The sequence below is a fragment of the Balaenoptera acutorostrata genome, chromosome 2 (assembly GCF_949987535.1).
Source record: "Balaenoptera acutorostrata chromosome 2, mBalAcu1.1, whole genome shotgun sequence".
Lineage (NCBI taxonomy): Eukaryota > Metazoa > Chordata > Mammalia > Artiodactyla > Balaenopteridae > Balaenoptera > Balaenoptera acutorostrata.
Genome location: NC_080065.1, coordinates 177,336,929 through 177,356,991, shown reverse-complemented (window position 1 = coordinate 177,356,991; position 20,063 = coordinate 177,336,929). Strand labels below are relative to the sequence as shown.

Sequence of the window (20,063 nt, the reverse complement as noted above, 5' to 3'; positions counted from 1 at the left end):
CCCATATTCTCTACCTATCCAGGTCCTGCCCCACAGCCCCAGCTGGCCTGGGAGGGGCTGCTTCCACCCCCAGACCCATCCAAGCCAGCCCTCCACCCCCGGCCTCCTTCCCGGGCCCAGGAAGGGCTAAAATTAGCTGCGGAAGCAGATGATGCTAGAGGAACGCACGTAAAACTTTGCCGCAAGTGGGACTCAACTCACCCCAAAAAACCCTGAGGGCCTAGCTGCCAACGCCGTTGGGCCCCCAGGTGGCATTGGAGGCACTAGATCTTGAAAAAGGGGCCCATTTGGCTCTGCTGCCATCATGCACTGGTGCCTTCTCTTCATCTACAAGTGACAGTCGCCACCTTGGAGCCCAGGGCCACTCTGTGCATCCCCACTTCCCTCTGGCACCCTGCAAGGCTTGGCTGGGACCAGTGTCCAAGAAGGTGGCTGACCCAGCAGGCATGGACGGTACTGAGGCCACTCTGTCCAACAGAGACTCGCTGCCTTAATCATCTTAATGATAACAGTAATTAGTGGCTTGCCACCTCACTGTGTACCCTGTGCACTGCAACCCTCTGCATGGATCTGTGAGATAGGCGTTATCAGCTCCTTAGGGAAAGGAACGGGGACACAGAGCTGGTCAGTGACTGGACGAGGCCACCAGCCAGGGAGTGGCCAAGCCGGGATTCAAACCCCAGCCAGGGGCTTCCCTGGTGGCGCAGTGGTTAAGAATCCGCCTGCCAATGCAGGGGACACAGGTTCGAGCCCTGTTCCAGGAAGATCCCACAAGCCGTGGAGCAACTAAGCCCATGCGCCACAACTACTGAGCCCATGTGCCACAACTACTGAGCCTGCGCGTCTGGAGCCTGTGCTCCGCAACAAGAGAGGCCGCGATAGTGAGAGGCCCGCGCACCGCGATGAAGAGTGGCCCCCGCTTGCCCCAACTAGAAAGAAAAGCCCTCGCACAGAAACGAAGACCCAACACAGCCAAAAATAAATAAATAAATAAATAATTTAAAAAAAAATCAACCAAGAGAAGAGGTGCATGGAGCAGTATCCAGGAAAGTTCCATGCACGGGGTTCTGGCGGTCCGCTCCCAGTGCAGTCACGGGCAGCAGGAACTCTCCTGGCAATGATAAGTGATAACACGCGTGTTGTACAGCCAACCCAGGAAGCTCCCCTGAGCCTTGGTGTCCAGAGTCTTTACTGGGGCTCAGTCACGTAGACATGGCTGACCTCAGCTTCCAGCCCCTCCAGAGGTCAGCTGATACCACATGACCCAAAGTGCCTACCTGAAACCGCATTGTTAGTGTACTAGTTTGCTAGGGCTGCTGTGACAAAATACCACAGACTGGGGGACTTAAGCAATAGAAATGTATTCCCTCCCAGTTCTAGAGGCCAGACGTCCAAGATCAAGGCGTCAGCAGGGTTGGTTCCTTCTGAAGGCCACAAGGGAAGGATCTGTTCCAGGCCCCTCTCCTTGGTTTGTCGATGGCCATCTTCTCCCTGTGTCTCCACATCGTCTTCACTCTGTGTGTGCCTCTAGGTCCAAATTTCCTCTTTTTATAAGGACACCGTTCATATTGGATTAGGACCCAATAGGGACCTATTAATGGCCCACCTTAATGACCTCATTTTAACCTGATTACCTCTGTAAAGAAGCTATCTCCAAATTCGACCACATTCTCAGGTACTGAGGGTTAGGGCTTGATTTCAGCATTTGAATTTGGGGAGGGGGAAGACCCAGTTCAACCCATAACAGTTAGCACAGGCTGCCTGGCATGGCTCAAGGCCCCCAGGTAAACAAAGACACTCTTCTCAAGCAGGACACTTCAAGGGCTTAGAGGACACCTCCCAGGAGCCAAGGCAAAGGCCAGACTCTCCTTGGGCCAGGTTAATGGCCTTACTACATAGGTGGGCACACAGAGAAGCCCATTTTACAGATGAATAAACTGAAGTTCATGCAGTCCGCATCCTAATACAGTCAAGCTGGAGGTGGCGCCTCTTCGGCAGGGGTCTCCCCTCCCTCCCTGGGCCTGGGTGTGACTCCCTCCCCCTCCTCCCTGCAGGCCTGAGCCGGGCCGGGCTCCCGTTTGGGCTGATGCGCCGTGAGCTGGCATGTGAAGGCTACCCCATCGAGCTGCGGTGCCCGGGCAGCGACGTCATCATGGTGGAGAACGCCAACTATGGGCGCACGGATGACAAGATCTGCGACGCTGACCCTTTCCAGATGGAGAACGTGCAGTGCTATCTGCCGGACGCCTTCAAGATCATGTCCCAGAGGTGAGGGGCCCCACCCTGCGGGGCTCCTGGGAGATGGGGTGGCAGCAGTCCCTGGGGTCAGTAAGGTGCCTGTCCTCCATGCGCCCCCTGGCCAGCACATCCCGTTCACCTTCAGTCTTCCTTTTATGCATTCGACCCATGTTTCCTGAGCAATTACTAGGGGCCGGGTCCCATGCAAACAGCAAATAAGACCCAGCCCATGCCCTGCCAGCCTGTCACCTCCCCAACCTGTACCCTCTGCCACAAGCCCGTTGCCTCCAGAAGCTCATCCCAAGATTAGTGGGGGCTTGCAGAGTAAAAGCCATGGCAGGACAGAGTGAGATGTCATGGGAACTGAGAGACAGCCCAGAGATCTGGTCAGGCTTCCCTGAGGAGGTGATAGTTGAACACAGATGGCAGAAGTGTATGTGCTCGTGAGGGTCAGAGAGAACGTGTGTGAGAATGTGAGGGAGGGAGTGCGAAGACTGTTTATGTCTGTAAGTGTGTGAGTGTGGGGTGCATGTGTGTAAAGCTGCAGAAGCCTCCTTTCACACTCACACCCACACCACCTAGAGCTGGTCAGCTCTTCCTTCAAATTATACCCTGATGTGACCGCCACTTCCACCGCCAAGCCCCACAGGACTGCTACGGTATCTTCTGCCCCCTCTCCTTGCCTGCTATAGTCTGTTCCCCCCCATAGCAGCCAGGGGGCGCTTGTGAGCACCTGAGTCAGGTCCTGTCCCTCCTCAGATCACAGCTCTCCTTGGCTCCAACCTCACTCAGCGCAAAAGCCTGAGTCCTCCCCTGAGGCCCCCAAGGCCCTGCACGTTCTGCCCTGTCCTCTCCCGGCCCTCACCTCCTCCACGCTCCTCCTCACTCACTGGGCTTCAGTTACCTGGCCCACTCCTTACACCCATCAGGCATCTTCCACTAAGGGCTCCCTCAGGGCCTTTGCACTGGCTGTTCCCCTGCCTGGAATGCTGTTCCCCAACACCCGCATGGCCCCTCCCCCTCCTTACTCAGGGATTTTTTTTTTACCTAACTAACCTCTCAGCGAGGCCTGCCTGACCACCCTCTAAAATCACAGCAACCCGCCCCCCGCCCCTGCCACTTCCCAGCCCCTTCCCCGCGTTCTCTCTCTTCTACTCCTGACTTCCATCCACAGTCCCATTGGCTATTTTGCCTCTTTATCGTGTCTTTTTTTATGTCTTCCCTCACTAGGCTGTCAGCCCCACGGGGAAAGGGAGTTTTGTCTGTCACCACTGTGTCCACAGCCAGATACACCACGGGCGCTCACTGAATTTTTGCCAAACGCCTGAGAGAATGCAGGGTTCACTCCAGGACCCTGAGCATAAAAGTGGAAAAGGGAAGGAGGCCTGGGGCCAGCTCTACAGTTCCTTGGGGATTCTAGAGTATGTCACTGGGTGGGGGTCACTGAAAGCCTCCCGAGAGTTTTGGGCAGAGCACAGGCGTGATCAGGTAGGTGGCTCAGGTGGGTGGGCCAGGCCACAACCGCTTCATCCCCTCCCTCCCACTGTTTCTCTCTCAAACATCCATTCTGGGAATTCTCTGGCGGTCCGGTGGTTAGGACTGTGCTTTCTCACTGCTGAGGGTCTGGGTTCGATCCCTGGTCGGGGAACTAAGATCCCACAAGCTGCACAGAGCGGCAAAAGAAAAAGAAAAAAAAAAAGGAAAAAAATCAAACATCCATCCCCCTCCAGCAATCTTGTCCCTCTTCCCTGCTTCCCGTCTCCCGACACCCCTGCATGGACAGTCCCAGTGCAGCCTCTCTTTCCTCCTACCTCCTGCCTCCAAATCCTCCCTGCCCACTTCACTCAGCACCGGCCTCAGGGTCCGTGATGTTCTCCGCCGTGTCCCCAAGTACCTAGCACAGCGACTGACCCAGTTCCGACACTCGTGGGGGTCTCAGTCCTAGGGGGGGGCACACTGAGCAGTGTGGTCACTGGGGCTGAGGGATCGTGATGAAGCCACCTACCTGCTCCACTGTCTTCACACCTGGAGGCTCTTTATATTAGTGAGGGTCCAGCGCCACTACTCTGACGGAGACACCCCAGGATAAATACAGTGACCTGAACACGATCAGAATTGGAAAGGCCCTCAGCACCCGCTTCTCTCTGTCTCAGCACTGCAACCCACACCACCCCGCGCCCCGGTCCTCCCCTCACCCCCACTCCCACCTCCTGGGCCAGAACTCAGTCACGGGCACTTCCAGCTGCACGGGAGGCTGGGACATGCAGTCTCCAGCTGGAAGGCCAGCGTTTTGGGGTTTTTCTTCTTGTTTTCGTCTTTATATGGAGGTGAAATCCACATAACATAAAATTCACCATTTTAAAGTGAACAATTCAGTGGCATTAATTACATTCGCAATATTGTGCAACCTCTGCCTCTGTCTAGTTCCAGAACATTTTCATCACCTCAAAAGGAAACTCCGTCACCCTTAGCAGTCACTCTCCATTCCCCGCCCTCCCCCGAGTTCCTGGCAACCACTAATCTACTTTCTGTCTCTGAATTTGCCTGTTTTGGACATTTCATATAAATAGAACCGTGAAACACGTGGCTTCTGTGGCTGGCTTCTTTGACTGAGCGTGATGTTTTCAAGGCTCGTCCACATTGTAGTGTGTATTAGAGCTTCCTTCCTTTTTATGGCTGAATAATATTCTGTTGTATGGATGTACCATGTTTTGTTTATCCACTCATTTGTCTAAGGGTTGTCTCCACCTTTTGGTGATTGTGTAAATGGTGCTGCTATGAACATTCGTATACGAGAATTTGTGCAGGAATACACCTGCCGTGTTACAGCAGATGAAAGCACTTCGGGGAATAGAACTAGTTCTTTGGGTCATAGGTAACTAAGTCTCTGTTTAACCTCATGAGGTCAGTGTTATATTTTTAAAGAAGGGGGTTGAGGTGGGTGGGTATAAGCAGATCCTCATTAGTTAAGCACTCATTGGTTAAGGGCAGGATTGAAGGGAAGACACAGGAGCCCCCTCTGCCCTGTACCTGTCAGGAAGCCCCCCCAAACCACTTTAACACACCCACAGTCAAGTTGCTGTCCTGCCCAGCCAAGACTTGGCCTGCTCCAGGGAAACGGAGACCTTGACCGTGGGAACAGACAGCAAGAAACATCTTTTTGTTGTCATTAAGTTACATGGTAGCCAGCCTCCTGAGAAGTTGACAGGGACTCGGGGGTGTTCCCCATGGGGAACCAAGGATGGCTTCAGCATGAGGTGAAGACTCTGCCCCTCTCCTGATTGCAGAGCCTCACAGCAGGGCTGTCCAAAGGGTAGGACATGTCAAGACATGGTCTGAGGTGGACACAGGCAAACGCTGTGAGCATTTCATTAATAGCATCTTTGCAAAGACACCACCTTGCGTGTATGGCTTCACATCTTACTCTTCTGTGAACAAAGGAGGGGCTTTATGGTCAATATAGGAAAAAAAAAAAAACAAGGACATAACGGCACTGGTGACACTCAGGATGAAAGTGATGAAGCGTGGCTGGGGAAGCAGTTTATGGGGCCACCCCTCTGGCCCAGCCCTGAGCTTCATGCCGTGCCAGGGCTTAAAAATAGAAGAATCCTATCTGGTAGGAGAGAGCAGGCAGGAAACAGAAAACAACGCCCACACAAGGTCCCTGGCGTGGTCTCCACAGTTCCTTCCCAATTTGGGGGTGTCCATTCCTCTCCTGACCCTGGCCCCCCCACCCCCCAGTTCCAGGCCTGTCTTTTGCCAGCTCCCTGTCTCTCCTCCACAGGTGTAACAACCGCACCCAGTGCGTGGTGGTCGCTGGCTCCGACGCCTTTCCCGACCCCTGTCCCGGGACCTACAAGTACCTGGAGGTGCAGTACGACTGTGTCCCCTACAGTGAGTCATCTTGTTCCTCATGCGGACACGGGCCCTTCCCCCTTCCAGAAGCGAGTGAGGAGGAGACACCTTGAACACACACACACACACACACACACACACACAGGGCCAAGTCGGGGCCAGGCACACGGGGGGACAGCTGGGCCTGCTCCCTCCCTCACACATTCTCTTCACCCAGACACCCTTGTCCACACTGGTGTCTGCCCCACCCACACCCACACCCTCACAGACTCTGTCCCCATCCACTGGGCACCTTCTCCAACTCTTGTTACCCTGGCCTGCTCACCCTGCTTCTTCGCATGCCCTTGGCTTATTTATACGCTCCAAGGCCACACCCACGTACTCCACTTGGCACACTTGTATCTCTCCTCTCCTCTCCCTGGACCTTGACCTCGCTGCCCTCTAATTCCTCTGCCTCCCTCCTCTTCTCTCACCCCTTCCCTTCGTGACCCCCTCTTACACACCTGCTCTTCCCTCTCACTCACCCCCCTTTCTCTGAGTTCCTTTTCCTTTCTCTTGTCCCCCTCACCCCTCACATGCGCCCACTCCTGCCCCTTCCCAGTCCTGGAAGCTGGACTCTGTCCTCACACAGAGGCAGACCACCCTCTGAGGCCTGGTGGCAGATCAGGTGTGAAGGGCTAGGGGCATCTTCCACAGATTCCTGACTCTTGGTTTGTTGGCCCGTTACCACAATAGTACTTCCTGTCTGCAGAGGAAGTGCCACCATGTTGGACTGAGGGTGGCACCAGGAAGCCTGAGAAAGGTGATCTGGGGAGCCAGGGGCCTGCCATTCTTGCACCTGGCCAAGGGGAGCAAACAATGACAGGGTCTCTCCTCCTCAGCACCCCACCCTTAACGTGGCCCTTCTTTCCAGCCCTTACTCTTCCCTCCCTTTCCCCCCATCATCCATCCCCTCCCCTCCACCCCCAGCTTCATGTAGCCAACCTGGAGGTAGGGCCTCCGGGCAGAGGGGGGAGGAGGCAGGGCCACCAGGGTGTCTGAGTGTGTGGGGGGGGGTAGGGGCGGGGGAGCAGGAGGCCCCGTGATTCTCCCTCCTCTCCCCTCCCACCCCAGCCTTCCCCCCCTCCCCCCAACCTTTGATTTCTCCTCGCAGGTGACTGACTGCAGACGTGCTGGGGGAGACGGGACAGCTTATGTGCTTCCATAACCTTCTTCTTTTACTCCTCACCCTTTGCTTTCAGCGACCAAGGCCTCCAGCCACTGCCTGAGAGGGACGCCCATCTGATCCTTGAAGCCTCCCCACAGCACTGGGGACACCGCCCACCCCCATGGCTGGGGCAGCAGGGAAAGGGGGGCAGGAGTTGGGGAGCGTAGCACAGTGGGGAAATCGGGCTGGGTTCGAGGCTCGGCCCCGGCCCTTGGGTTTTCTGGCTCTGAAACTTGAGCAAATGACTTAATTTCTCTGGGCCGCTGCAGAAGGAGGCGAAAGTCCAGGAGATCGTGTGTGCGAAGCGCCTAACCCAGGGCTGGCCACAGAGGCTGCTCCTGGTGACACAGTGCTGGATGTAAACTCCTCCAGGACGGAGGCCTCACCTTCACCCCCCCAGCGCCCAGACCCAGGCCTGGTTCAGGATGTGCTCAGTAATGGTTTGGGTGCCCTTTCGATCCAACTGAACCTATATCTTCCTCTTTAATGGTGGGAGGGGAATCAAACACCTTCCCTGAGGTGCTGCCCGGAGCACAGAGAATGTGGGTAAAAGCTCCCTGTGCACCCTCAGCCGTAGGTGTGAAGGAAACGGTGCCTGCTTTTGATAGCCATGTGGCCTCAGCCGTGTTGCCTCACTTCACTGGTCCTCCTTCCCCCTCTACAGACAGGGTTCTCGAAAGGCTGCCCGAGAGGTGCTTAGCACGGTTCCTGGCACATAGTAAGCGCTGGGCACTTGGTAGTTGTTGCTTTTCTTGTGACTCCTCATCATGATTTTTACCAATTATTATAATTGCTATTGGTAATCAAAAATAAAACTAACAACAGATGACAAACCCAATTTCTCCTGAGGCAGGTAAGATAAAGGGCAGGAAAAAAAAAAAAAAAATCCCCTGATCCAAGTGGCATCCAAAGCAAGTGGATACCATGCAGGTAAAGGAGCAGGAAAAAAGTTAAGAGGGTGTGGGGAGGAGAGGGGCTTAGAGACCTCCTGGAGCCAAACCTCCAAGTGTGGGTGGGAGGGCATGCCCCTCAGAGATCAGGAGGGCTCAGGGGATGGGCAGCCCCCAGTCTGATGGGAGAGAACTAGCCTGAGCCCTGGGAGAGGCACACACACATACACGCACTCATAGTCACAGACATGAAGGATGTGTCTTGGGGGGCTGAGCTAACTCCCGGTCCCAGAAGAAGAGGGCTGGTGTTACAAGGGTGATGGAAGCCACGCCGCAGAACAGGGAAGCCGGGCACTCACTTATCCCCCAAAGTTTCTCTGAGCACCTCCTGCGTACCGGGCCCTGGATGAGGCGCTGGGAAGGGAGCCAAACACGGCACCTCCAGAGAGGCGGCAGGAGAGCAAGTCCCTGGTCAGAGGTTCCTAAGGGGTCAGGGACACAGAGCCTGGAGGGGGAGCGGCCTGGGCAGCCATCTTGCCCTGGGCTTCAGAGGCTGGGGTGACCCCAGTGCTGGTCAGGGGCGGGTGCAGGGGCTACCGCGGGAAGGGAGCAGTGGGTGTGCGGGGCTCCCTGCCACACACCCGTACCGGACAGGCCCGACTAACACTGGATTTGCCTTGCAGCTGAGCACAGTCTAACCATGCCCCCTTCCTCCCCCAGGTGCCGCCCGCCCATCCCAACAGCGGGCTGGGGAGCTCCCGGCTCCTGGGCCCCCAGGGGGGAGCTGGGCAGAGAAACTGAGCCTCGGGCTTGCCCCGGGGGAGTGTGGGAGCGTGTCTGTGCCCCACCTGCTGTCCTGCCCCATCTGTGATGTCCCCCCACCCCAGCCTCTTCCCTCTCTGCCTCCGTCTCCCCCACCGGGCTCTTTGGGGCCCAGGGGGCTCTGCCTGTCTGCCTGTCCGTCATTCTGTGTCTGACGCTGCCACCCTCTCTGTTGGCTTGTTTGGGGTTCTGAGGGTTTGGGGAAACTCAGCTGGACTCTTGCAAGGCCAGCACAGAAGGGGAAGGAGTCCAGTGTGTTCTCTCTCATGGGGCTACCAGGCCCCAGGAGGCACTGAACCCCCTCCGCTGGGCCCCTGGTTCTAGCAGGAGGGCAGCAGGCCGGGCTGAAGGGGATCTAAGTGGTTCCTTCACTCCCCCCCCATCCCTCCCTGGTGCCCCCCTAAGCGGAGCCGCCTCCCAGCTGGGGCTCCCCTCCCCAGTCCCCACTGCACTGAGGGTGCCCCTTCCCATCTGAAGGCTCTGTCCCCCTGCCTGCCTGTACACCCCCCTCCCTCTCCCCCCACCCCTCGTCTCTCTTGGTCTCTGTCCTCCCATGTGTTTCCCCCTCCCTGTGACTGTCTCCCTGACACCCTCCCTAGAGGAAAGGACTTGGGGGCGGGGGCTGATGCTACCTTCGGGGTTGGGGAACCAGGAGTGAGGAAAGAAAGGAAAAGGGGGCGTGTTGCCAGAAAAGAAACGAAAGCAATTTAATCTTTTTTTTTCTCTTTTTTTCTTGCACATTTTTTTTTTCAATTTGTTTTCTCTCTCTCTTCCGATGCTTAAAGTAGAAGTGGAGCAGAAAGGTAAACGCACTGTTACCAATGCTAACCCCTAACTCAGACTTTGTTTTACCTGTACCGTACTTATGTGACCCACCCTCCCCTCCGGCCCCTTCTTCTCCCCCCACCCCAAACTTGGTCCAGTCGCTATTCCCCACCCCGGTGTCCCCCTGGTGGGGCAAGCCCTGGTGCAGCCGGGTGACTCCACCCTCCAGACACCTGAGGAAGCTCCTCTCTGAGCCTGGGCAGGATCTTCCGTGTCTCTCTCTCTCTCTCTCTCTCTCTCTCTCTCTCTCTCTCTCTCTCTCTCCCCCTCCCTCCCTCTCTCTCTCTCTTTCCCCCCAACCCTCCCCTCCACCCCCAGCCCACCTTCCTAGTCCCTGGCCCTTGCGGGGCCGGGGGGGGACCTGGCCTTCTCTCATACTTCTTTTGCCTCCTTCAGGAGAAGTGTGTAAGCATCCAGGGCGGGTGGGGAGGGAGGGACCCCCTTCCCTGGCTCCCGACCAGGGGTGGAGGGCACCGGGTGAGCCGTCTTTCTCCTCTCTTCCTCGTGCCCCCACTTTTGTAACATGTGTCGGGGTTCGGGGGAGGCAGGGTAGGGGGGACACCTTTGTTTTCCTTTTGGGGAGCAGATTCCTCCTCTCTCTTTCTCTCTCTCTCTCTCTCTCTGGCTCCTGGTGGCTTAAGTTCCTTCTGGTTTGGTGTTTCCAAGGCCCAGAGCTGTTTTGGAGCATGGAGTACCAGTTTCCCCCAGTCCCAACCCCTGTCCTCCGCCAGCGGGGGGCCCAGCCCTGAGGAGGGGTATAAGCTGTCCCCAGCCCGGGGAGGGCAGCCTGCCAAATCGGGGCGAGGGGGTGGGGGCGGGCCTCAAGGTTGGGGGAGTGAGGGGCGGGGGAGCATTTTCTCTGGTTCTGAAATACTTGCGAAGCTGCAGTCAGGGTTTCTTCTGGGCTGTTGTGGTTAGAGGACCAGGGAGAGGGGGGCGGGGGAGGTATAGGCTGGGTCTGGGGACTTCCACGAGCACCATAATTTCTTGCGGGTGAAACCTTCAGCAGAGGGGGGTGTAGAACTCCATGGTAGGAAGAGCTGTCAGTGGAGCCGGGCAGGGCTGCAGCTGCAGGCCTGGGCTCTTGGGGATGGTCACTTCCTCCCCTGAAAGTTTTGGGAAATCTGCAGCTCTGAGGCAGGCAGCAGGGGGCACGGATGGAAGAGATGACGTTTCAGGATCGCTTTTGCCTTGAAATTACGGTGGTCGGTGGAGCATCCCCTTTGAGGGAGGTGGGGCGGGGTCCCTCCGAGCTGCTCCCCTCCCCCTTGTCCCTTCCCCCATCTCATAGAGGCCTGGGCAACCAGCCCACCGCCCTGCCCCTCACTGCACCCCTCCACTCTCTCCCTCTCTTTCTCCTGGAGTCTCTCTCCCACCCAGCACCAGACACTCTTCTTGCAGGCCCGGTGGTGGTTTGGATACGGCAGCCTGGGATCTTTTCTCTTCGAAGGGCGGGTGGGAGGAGGCTGGAGGGCAGAGGAGGTATTGGGAGCTTGGTGCTGGGGAGGGGTCCTTGCTGGCAAAGGCCCCAGGCAGACCCTTCCTCATCTTCTCCCCCTTCCCCAGGGTAACCTCTAACCACGTTTTCCTCCTCCATGCCCTGCCGACCAGGCCAGGCTCTGAGACATCCCACTGTCCCCCCGCCCACACACACACACACACACACACACCTGCTCAGTTGTCACAAAGCTGGCGGGGGACCTAGCTTGGGGAGAGGGGAGACCCAGGCACAGGGGAAAAGGGCAGAGGCCAGTGTGCTGGACAGAAGGTGCAGGCCAACCCCTCAGGGCACTGGGGACAGGGAGCTGGTGGAGCCCCAAGCTCCCCTCCCCCTCCTAAAACAGGGCATGCGCCTGGCTGCTTTGTGCCTGGAGACCCTTGGGTCAAAATGTCCCCCTGCTGCTGTGAAGGGAGGGCTGGATATCCGCACCCACCCACCTGAGCCTCCTGAAGAATGAGGCTGGAAGTGGGGGAATGAGAAGTGTCCAAGCCCCTCTAACCACTGGTGCCAACCCCCCCGCCCCCAAGCCGGCACCAAGTCCCAGCCCTCCCCGTCCCCTCGGGGCCAGCTGCTTTGGTGACAGGCCAAGCAGGAGCAGAGAATTCACTACAAACTCTCACCCTGGCCTGTCCGTGGGATCTGCTAGCAGGGAGGTGAGAGGGAGGCCCCCAGCCATCCTGGATGGAGGGACATCCCCTCTATAGGCGGAGGAGGGGAGCCTGGCCACACTGTGAAAGTCCAGACCTCCACCGGGTCAGTAAGGGGAGGCTAGGAGTAGGCGGCGCTGGGACGTGACTGGGCAAGGGTGGGCAGGCTATTGGTGGCCAACGAGATGCAGTTGAGGTTTTCCTCCTTTTCAGGGAATGGGGGGGTGGGGCGGGGCCCCCCACCTTTCTGACATCAGCGCTGCCTTGGTCCCTCCTCCCGAGCCGGGGATGGTTGCAGGTAAATCGGGGTCAGGGCAGGGGAGGTGGGGGGGGGCCTATTGGGGGCGGGCTGGGTCTTTATCCTAGCACCTGGTTCCCTCCCTTGCCCCTTCTGAGCTGGACCTGGGACTGCCCCCCCAAGGGACCCTCAGTCGGGCCTGGGCCTTGGAGTGAATTCTCTGCTCACCCCCCTCTCTCCTCGCCAGCACTAACCCTTTCTTCCCAGGTGCTCTCCAGTGTGCCTCCCTTGGAGCCAGGACCTCGCCGAGCCCCCCACCACCACCACCTTGTCTCTCTTCCCTCCACACAGCTCTCCTCCCCCCCACCCAACTCTCCCGGGAGTTCTCTCCCTCCCCAAGTTCTCCCCCTCACCCTGTGCACCAGTGTCAGTGTCTGCTGCTGAATAAACCCCATGAGAGACCCTGCTGGCTGGGGGCAGGGCTGGGCACCCTCAGGAGGGGCTGGACTTTTCCGAATACCCTTCCTCAGCTACTGATTTCATGGGTACTGGGGGTGGGGGCTGCCACAGGCTGCATCAGTAACCTCGGGTGCCTCTCCCACCCTGGAATAGAAGTGCGCTCCTGACACCCACCCACAGTGGGTACGGAAACATCACTCTACCTTGCAGTTTTTGCAGGAGGAAGAAAATGGAGTTTAAAAAAAAAAAAAAATCTGTGTCCTGGTGTGGTTGGTGAAGGATGGGACCCTTGACCCTAGCTCTTCCATAGGGGGCGCAGATGATGGCGAAGGGGCAGGGCCCCGAGTCCCTGGAACCTCAAAGCCACCAGTGGCTGCAGTGAGGAAATCTTTCCACTCCTGCTTAAGGCACACGAGATCGTCTCTGGGATGGCTCTTGCCAAACCCCTTATCCCCAGCCTGTGGGGTCTCTAGCAGCCAGGGGAGGAAAGAGGGGTACTACCTCCCACCACTAACCCTGCTCTTAATGGCCTCCAGGGTTGACATCTCCAGGGAGAGGGGCAGCTGGGCGGGGCAGGGGTCCCAGCCCGGAAACCCCCTTCCCATCACCAGCCCTACCAAGCAACCGTGACTGCAGCAGCAGGAGGGGACAGCCTGGCACCCCCCTGGCCGCGTGACCAACTTGCCTCTCTCTCTCCCCCTCCCTTGCCCCTGCTCCTCTCCCCGTGTCCTCCCCGCCCACCCACCTGGCCCAGTCTTCGTGTGCCCAGGGACTCTGCAGAAGGTGCTGGACCCCACCTCGACACACGAGTCGGAGCACCAGTCTGGCGCATGGTGCAAGGACCCACTGCAGGCGGGTGACCGCATCTACGTCATGCCCTGGATCCCCTACCGCACGGACACGCTCACCGAGTACGCCTCATGGGAGGACTACGTGGCGGCGCGCCACACCACCACCTACCGCCTTCCCAACCGTGTGGATGGCACGGGCTTCGTGGTCTATGACGGCGCTGTCTTCTACAACAAGGAGCGCACGCGCAACATCGTCAAGTACGACCTGCGCACGCGCATCAAGAGCGGGGAGACGGTCATCAACACGGCCAATTACCACGATACCTCGCCCTACCGCTGGGGGGGCAAGACCGACATCGACCTGGCCGTGGACGAGAATGGGCTGTGGGTCATCTACGCCACCGAGGGCAACAATGGGCGGCTGGTGGTGAGCCAGCTCAACCCCTACACGCTGCGCTTCGAGGGCACGTGGGAGACCGGCTACGACAAGCGCTCAGCATCCAACGCCTTCATGGTGTGCGGCGTCCTCTACGTGCTGCGTTCCGTGTATGTGGATGACGACAGCGAGGCTGCCGGCAACCGCGTGGACTACGCCTTCAACACCAACGCCAACCGCGAGGAGCCCGTCAGCCTGGCCTTCCCCAACCCCTACCAGTTCGTCTCTTCCGTTGACTATAACCCTCGTGACAACCAGCTGTATGTCTGGAACAACTATTTTGTGGTGCGCTATAGCCTGGAGTTCGGGCCACCCGACCCCAGTGCTGGTGAGGACAGCTCAAGTTCGCTCCCAAACGCCCCCTAGGTCCCAGGGTCGGGGGGTGCACTCTGTGACATCTTAGGAGACCTGGAGGTGGGTTCGGGGGAGCCCTGGAGGCAATGGCAGTGTGACATGGCAATGTGACAGAGGCTGTTCTAAGCACCCAATTAACTCCTCTGATCCTCACAGCCTAGGAGACAGGGCATATTATTGCCCCGTTTTACAGATGAGGAAACCCAAGCACTGGGTGAGTATGGGATTAGCTTGCTCATTTGAGGATTTGGACCAAGGACTCTGGGCTCCTAACCAAGCTGCACTATGTCTCCTAGAGGCCTGTGCATTTTGAGCCCTGGAACCCCTTCAACCAAAATGTTGGGTGGAAGCCCAGTATCAGTAAAACAGCAAAGCTGTGCTGCTGATGTTGGCCAGGATTGGGGGCCCCTCCACAGTCTCATTCTGCCCCCTCAGCTGCCCTGAACCAGCTCTGAGCAGCCCCACAGCTCCAGGGAGTCCCATCTAATCCAAAAGGAGGAGCTGAGGCCCCCAGAGGGAAGGGACGTGGCCGGGTCAGAGAGACCAGAGTAAGAGGAGAATGAGGGTGGGAAGTGGCCGTGTACAGCAGCCTCCAGACACCTCCTTCCTGGCGTGTCTTCCGTCGTTGCTCTCCCAGACTTCAAAGTACAAATGAGTGAATTTTTGCCACTTTCCAATGCTTCAGATGGACCCAGGGGTACAAGGGACCTCTGTGGGCAGACAGGGGCCAGGGGAGCTCTCCCAGACCTAGTGGGGACCAGGATATCTTTCAGTAGGCCTGAAGCGTGTGGCTAACCCCGTCTCATATCCCCTCTCCCTTCCAGGCCCAGCCACTTCGCCACCCCTCAGCACGACCACCACGGCCCGGCCCACACCCCTGACCAGCACAGCCTCGCCTGTGGCCACCACCCTGCTCCGCCGGGCGCCCCTCACCACGCACCCTGTGGGTGCCATCAACCAGCTGGGACCTGACCTACCTCCAGCCACTGCGCCCGCCCCCAGCACCCGGCGGCCCCCCGCCCCCAATCTGCACGTGTCCCCGGAACTCTTCTGTGAACCTCGAGAGGTGCGGCGGGTCCAGTGGCCGGCCACCCAGCAGGGCATGCTGGTGGAGAGGCCCTGCCCCAAGGGGACTCGAGGTGAGTGCAGAGCCAAGGTTACCTCCACTGCAGCTGGCTTGGGGAATGGCCACTGCTGGGTCTGGCCAGGGAAGGGCCAGGGGACATGCCCCTAACTCAGCTCAGCATAGATGCACTTACCTATCCACCTCCCCTGGCAGAGTGTGGGTTTCATGCAGGGGTCATGCCTGATGTCTGCAGCTGTGTCCCCAGAGCCCAACAGCAGCTCAGTTAGTGCCCCACGCCTCGTCCCCCGTCCCCTCCTGCAATACTAAGCACCCGCCACGTGCAAAGCGCTGGGTGGACCCTGCAGGGAGCCCATGGGAGGTAACTTCAGTCCTGGCTTCAGACTGAAATGGAACAGGCCTGGGAGCAGCTGGTGACAGGGCACAGCAGCTGAAGTGCCAGAGAGGGTGGCGCCGGGACCGCATGCTCTAGGGATCCCGAGGGGAGGCTCAGAAGAGGCTTCGTGGGGGAGGGGGGGCTTCCAAGACGAGCTTTGCTAGAAGGTTCCAACTGTGGTAGGCAAAGACGGAAGAGGAGCCAAGAGGGAGGGTTTAGGGGAAGTGAGGAGTGGCTTATGTCACCTCAGAGTGACACCTCTCTTGACTGTCTGGCCTGCTTCATGCCTGGTCTTCCGTGTTCCCCTCACCTCTCTCCTCACCCACTCGTCCCCCTCTCTCTGTCATCTCCTTTCTCCCTGCCTTGGCCCATCCTTCTCTCCTTCCCTGTGGCTCCCTTCTCTGTTCCTGTGTGTCTGTCCCTACAGGAATTGCCTCCTTCCAGTGTCTACCAGCCCTGGGGCTCTGGAACCCCCGGGGCCCTGACCTCAGCAACTGCACCTCCCCCTGGGTCAACCAGGTGGCCCAGAAGGTACCAGCAGAAGCTGCCCCTCCCAGTCAGGCACACGTGCTCACGCAGCAGGCCCTGGATGCCCGGGCACAGGGCACAGTGGGGGCAATGGAACAACTGGGGAGACAAGCAGGGGTCCACTCCCTGGCCTGCAGAGGGAGCAGAGACAGATGGGGAGGGAGAAGGCAGACAGGGAGAAGGGGCAGCAGAGAGAGGGATGAGAGGGGCTGAGCAGGCTGGGCGTGTGAAGAGGGAAGCAAAACGGTCCCTGACAGAGCCGGGGCATCCCACTCCCGCCTCACACAGATCAAGAGCGGGGAGAACGCAGCCAACATTGCCAGCGAGCTGGCCCGCCACACCCGGGGCTCCATCTATGCGGGTGATGTGTCCTCCTCTGTGAAGCTGATGGAGCAACTGCTGGACATCCTGGATGCCCAGCTGCAGGCCCTGCGGCCCATCGAGCGCGAGTCGGCTGGCAAGAACTACAACAAGGTAGGGCCTGGCGGCAGGGCCAGCAGGGCAGGGGGCACTGCCCTGGGAACTTAGGAGATATCCGGCCTGTTACCGCGGAGCTGGGCTGCCACCCACGGTGACAAGAGAAGGAAGGACAGACCCCAGGCCTACTGGGGCTCCCTGCTGAACTGCCCTGGACGGTCCTGGGGGTGTGGGCTCCCTTAGGAATGGCCTTTGCTCATGGCCTAGGCCCAGGTCAGTAGCAGAGGCAGAACAAGCTCCCTGGGGCCCAGACGTGAGTGTCGGGGTTAGAGGAGAGGGGCTGGGAGACCAGCCCTGAGAGCACCTCCATCTCTTTCCCCAGATGCACAAGCGAGAGAGAACCTGTAAGGACTACATCAAGGTGAGGCTCAAGGGCTCCTGCTGGCCGAGGGGGTGGGGCAGCCCTTGTCGCTCCTGGGCAGGCCCCAGGTGGCGCTGGGGATGGAGTTTCGGAGAAGGGGGCGCAGAGCCCAGCCCGGGGAACCGGAGGATGTCGGGGGAATCAGGGCGCTGCCCCCACACCATTGCAGGCCGTGGTGGAGACGGTGGACAACCTGCTGCGGCCAGAGGCTCTTGAGTCCTGGAAGGACATGAATGCCACCGAGCAGGTGCACACGGCCACCATGCTCCTGGACGTCCTAGAGGAGGGCGCCTTCCTGCTGGCCGACAATGTCAGGGAGCCTGCCCGCTTCCTGGCCGCCAAGCAGAATGTGGGTGAGTGCTACAATCGTGCTAGGGCAAGTTTGGGTGCAAATCTTGAACAGTGGGGCCCACTCGGCCTGGAGACCTTGGGGGATACCCCGGCCCTCGACCTTGGGCCTCTTGTCACAGCCCAGGCCTCTGGACTGTGGACAGACCCCCAACCTTGTGTGCCCTGCCGTCCCCTGTCCCCACAGTCCTCGAGGTCACAGTCCTGAACACAGAGGGTCAAGTGCAAGAGCTGGTGTTCCCCCAGGAGTACCCGAGCGAGAACTCGATCCAGCTGTCCGCCAACACCATCAAGCAGAACAGCCGCAACGGTCAGTGCCCGAGCCCCGTGCTGGCGCCCCTGCTCCTCTCATGGAGGACAGCAGTTCTTAACTTTTATCGGATTGAAGGATCTGAAAGGAGGTTGGGAACTGTGGCAACACACAGAGATGTCCTTCATTCAAGCTAGTGTTAGCATTTCAGGGGATTCACGGAGACCCCCCCTGAAAGCCCCACAGAACCTAGGACACTTTGCAGTTTGTAGGGCTCACTCCTGTGCAGTAGCAGTTGATCTTCATAGTTCAGGGAGGATTGTGCCATTTGAGATTAAGGTCCAGAGAGGTTAGGGATTTGCTCAAGGTTACACAGTAAGAGGTGGGCCAGGGACCCAGCCTGTGTATCCTGGCCCACTGCCCTGTCGTTGGAAACTGCCTATAACTGAGCAGTGGTCCCCTAGAAGGGCTCCCGGAGCCCCACTTGCCTGGGCTGCAGCCTGCCTGGCTTCAGAGGTCCTGGCGGCCAGCGTGGGGGAGCTGCACACCAGCCAGGGGCTGACGGCACACCCTGCTGCGCCTGTTCTCCCCAGGAGTGGTCAAAGTTGTCTTCATCCTCTACAACAACCTGGGCCTCTTCCTGTCCACCGAGAATGCCACGGTGAAGCTGGCAGAAGCGGGCACGGGGGGCCTGGGGGGCGCCTCCCTGGTGGTGAACTCCCAGGTCATCGCAGCGTCCATCAACAAGGAGTCCAGCCGAGTTTTCCTCATGGACCCTGTCATCTTCACTGTGGCCCACCTGGAGGTGAGCTGAGGTGCCCCCTCCCTCCGTGAGGGTCCCAGCATCCTCCACTGTCCCTGGCTGTGTATCCCCCGCTACTGTGTGTTCACCCACCCCAAGAGCAAGTTACAACCCCTCCCTGGGGCACCAGCCCCCACCTCAGCAGCTTGGGCCATTTGTCCCCAGAGATCTGAGACTGTCACCTGGAGCCCAAAGCCCCGGGCACTTCTCTCCTGCTTGTCGCTATCCCCATAGCTGGGTGTGCAGGCTGGAGTGGTACTCCCCGGATCTGACCCCCCGGTCACCACCACACAACAGGCCAAGAACCACTTCAATGCTAACTGCTCCTTCTGGAACTACTCGGAGCGTTCCATGCTGGGCTACTGGTCAACCCAGGGCTGCCGCCTGGTGGAGTCCAACAAGACCCATACCACGTGTGCCTGCAGCCACCTCACCAACTTCGCCGTGCTCATGGCTCACCGCGAGATCGTAAGCTGGCCAGCGCTCCGCTCCTCTGGGCGGGCCCACTTGCTGGCCCGGCTTTGCATGGCATCATAGAAAGTGCTGCATGGGCGGTGCCAGGGAAGGCCAGCTTCGTGGGCATGGGGGGCCTGAGTCTTGCCCGGGGCATGAGGCCATACGTCTGGTTCTCTTTGGTCACGGTCCCACCTTCTCCCAAGGCACTCTGGAGAAGCAAGTTGGTGTCACCTTTGTCATCTCTCCACGAGCCTTCCAGAGCATGAGGAAGTGAGCGTGCCGCCTGCAGAGGGGTGGGGGCCGGCAAGTTGGCCAGGGGGGCAGAAGGCCGGGTGGGCTGCACCAGTGGTGCTCACGGCCCACGGCCTTGCCCGTAACTGGCACCTAAGCTGAGCCCTGGCCATGCGCAAGAGCAGAGGCGCTAAGTACACCCCCTGCTCCTTCCCCCAGTACCAGGGCCGCATCAACGAGCTGCTGCTGTCAGTCATCACCTGGGTGGGCATCGTCATCTCCCTGGTCTGCCTGGCAATCTGTATCTCCACTTTCTGCTTCCTGCGGGGACTGCAGACTGACCGAAACACCATCCACAAGAACCTGTGCATCAACCTCTTCCTGGCTGAGCTGCTCTTCCTGGTTGGGATAGACAAGACTCAGTATGAGGTGAGCAGGACTCCAGGGCAGGAGCGGATGCGGGGAGCGATGACACCGGCCGGCCGGGGCAGCCCCTCACCTGTGGTGCTCCCCACTCTCTAGATTGCCTGCCCCATCTTCGCTGGCTTGCTGCACTACTTCTTCCTGGCTGCCTTCTCCTGGCTGTGCCTGGAGGGCGTGCATCTCTATCTGCTGCTGGTGGAGGTGTTTGAGAGCGAGTACTCCCGCACCAAGTACTACTACCTGGGCGGGTACTGCTTCCCAGCCCTGGTGGTGGGCATCGCGGCCGCCATCGACTACCGCAGCTACGGCACCGAGAAGGCGTGAGTGCCCCCTTCACCCCCTGAGTCTCTCCTCCTCGGTGGCTCCCTGCTCGGCAGCATCCCTTGGGCCGGGACCCTCAGGGCACTGGCCTCCCTCCTCCTGAGCCCCAAGGCCGCAGCCAGCAGAGTCCCTGGGCTCCTGGA

At 59.1% G+C, this 20,063-nt stretch overlaps 1 protein-coding gene across 6 annotated transcripts in view; it reads left to right on the top strand.

The window, feature by feature from the left end:
* The window catches only part of ADGRL1 (adhesion G protein-coupled receptor L1), a 45,725-nt gene that overhangs the window by 17,675 nt on the left and 7,987 nt on the right, over positions 1-20,063 (top strand). For 2 of the 6 annotated variants that reach the window (XM_057540144.1, XM_057540140.1), the window contains 14 exons: positions 2,055-2,268; positions 6,023-6,132; positions 9,801-9,815; positions 13,437-14,237; positions 15,088-15,402; positions 16,151-16,254; positions 16,540-16,725; positions 17,051-17,089; positions 17,259-17,442; positions 17,625-17,747; positions 18,281-18,492; positions 18,787-18,957; positions 19,396-19,605; positions 19,699-19,919. In XM_057540144.1, coding sequence (XP_057396127.1) covers positions 2,055-2,268; positions 6,023-6,132; positions 9,801-9,815; positions 13,437-14,237; positions 15,088-15,402; positions 16,151-16,254; positions 16,540-16,725; positions 17,051-17,089; positions 17,259-17,442; positions 17,625-17,747; positions 18,281-18,492; positions 18,787-18,957; positions 19,396-19,605; positions 19,699-19,919 — 2,905 coding nt within the window. Of the gene's footprint in view, positions 1-2,054; positions 2,269-6,022; positions 6,133-9,797; positions 9,816-12,224; positions 12,284-13,436; positions 14,238-15,087; positions 15,403-16,150; positions 16,255-16,539; positions 16,726-17,050; positions 17,090-17,258; positions 17,443-17,624; positions 17,748-18,280; positions 18,493-18,786; positions 18,958-19,395; positions 19,606-19,698; positions 19,920-20,063 lie in introns of those variants that run through there. The other 4 variants (XM_057540142.1, XM_057540139.1, XM_057540141.1 and 1 more) reach the window with 3 other exon arrangements.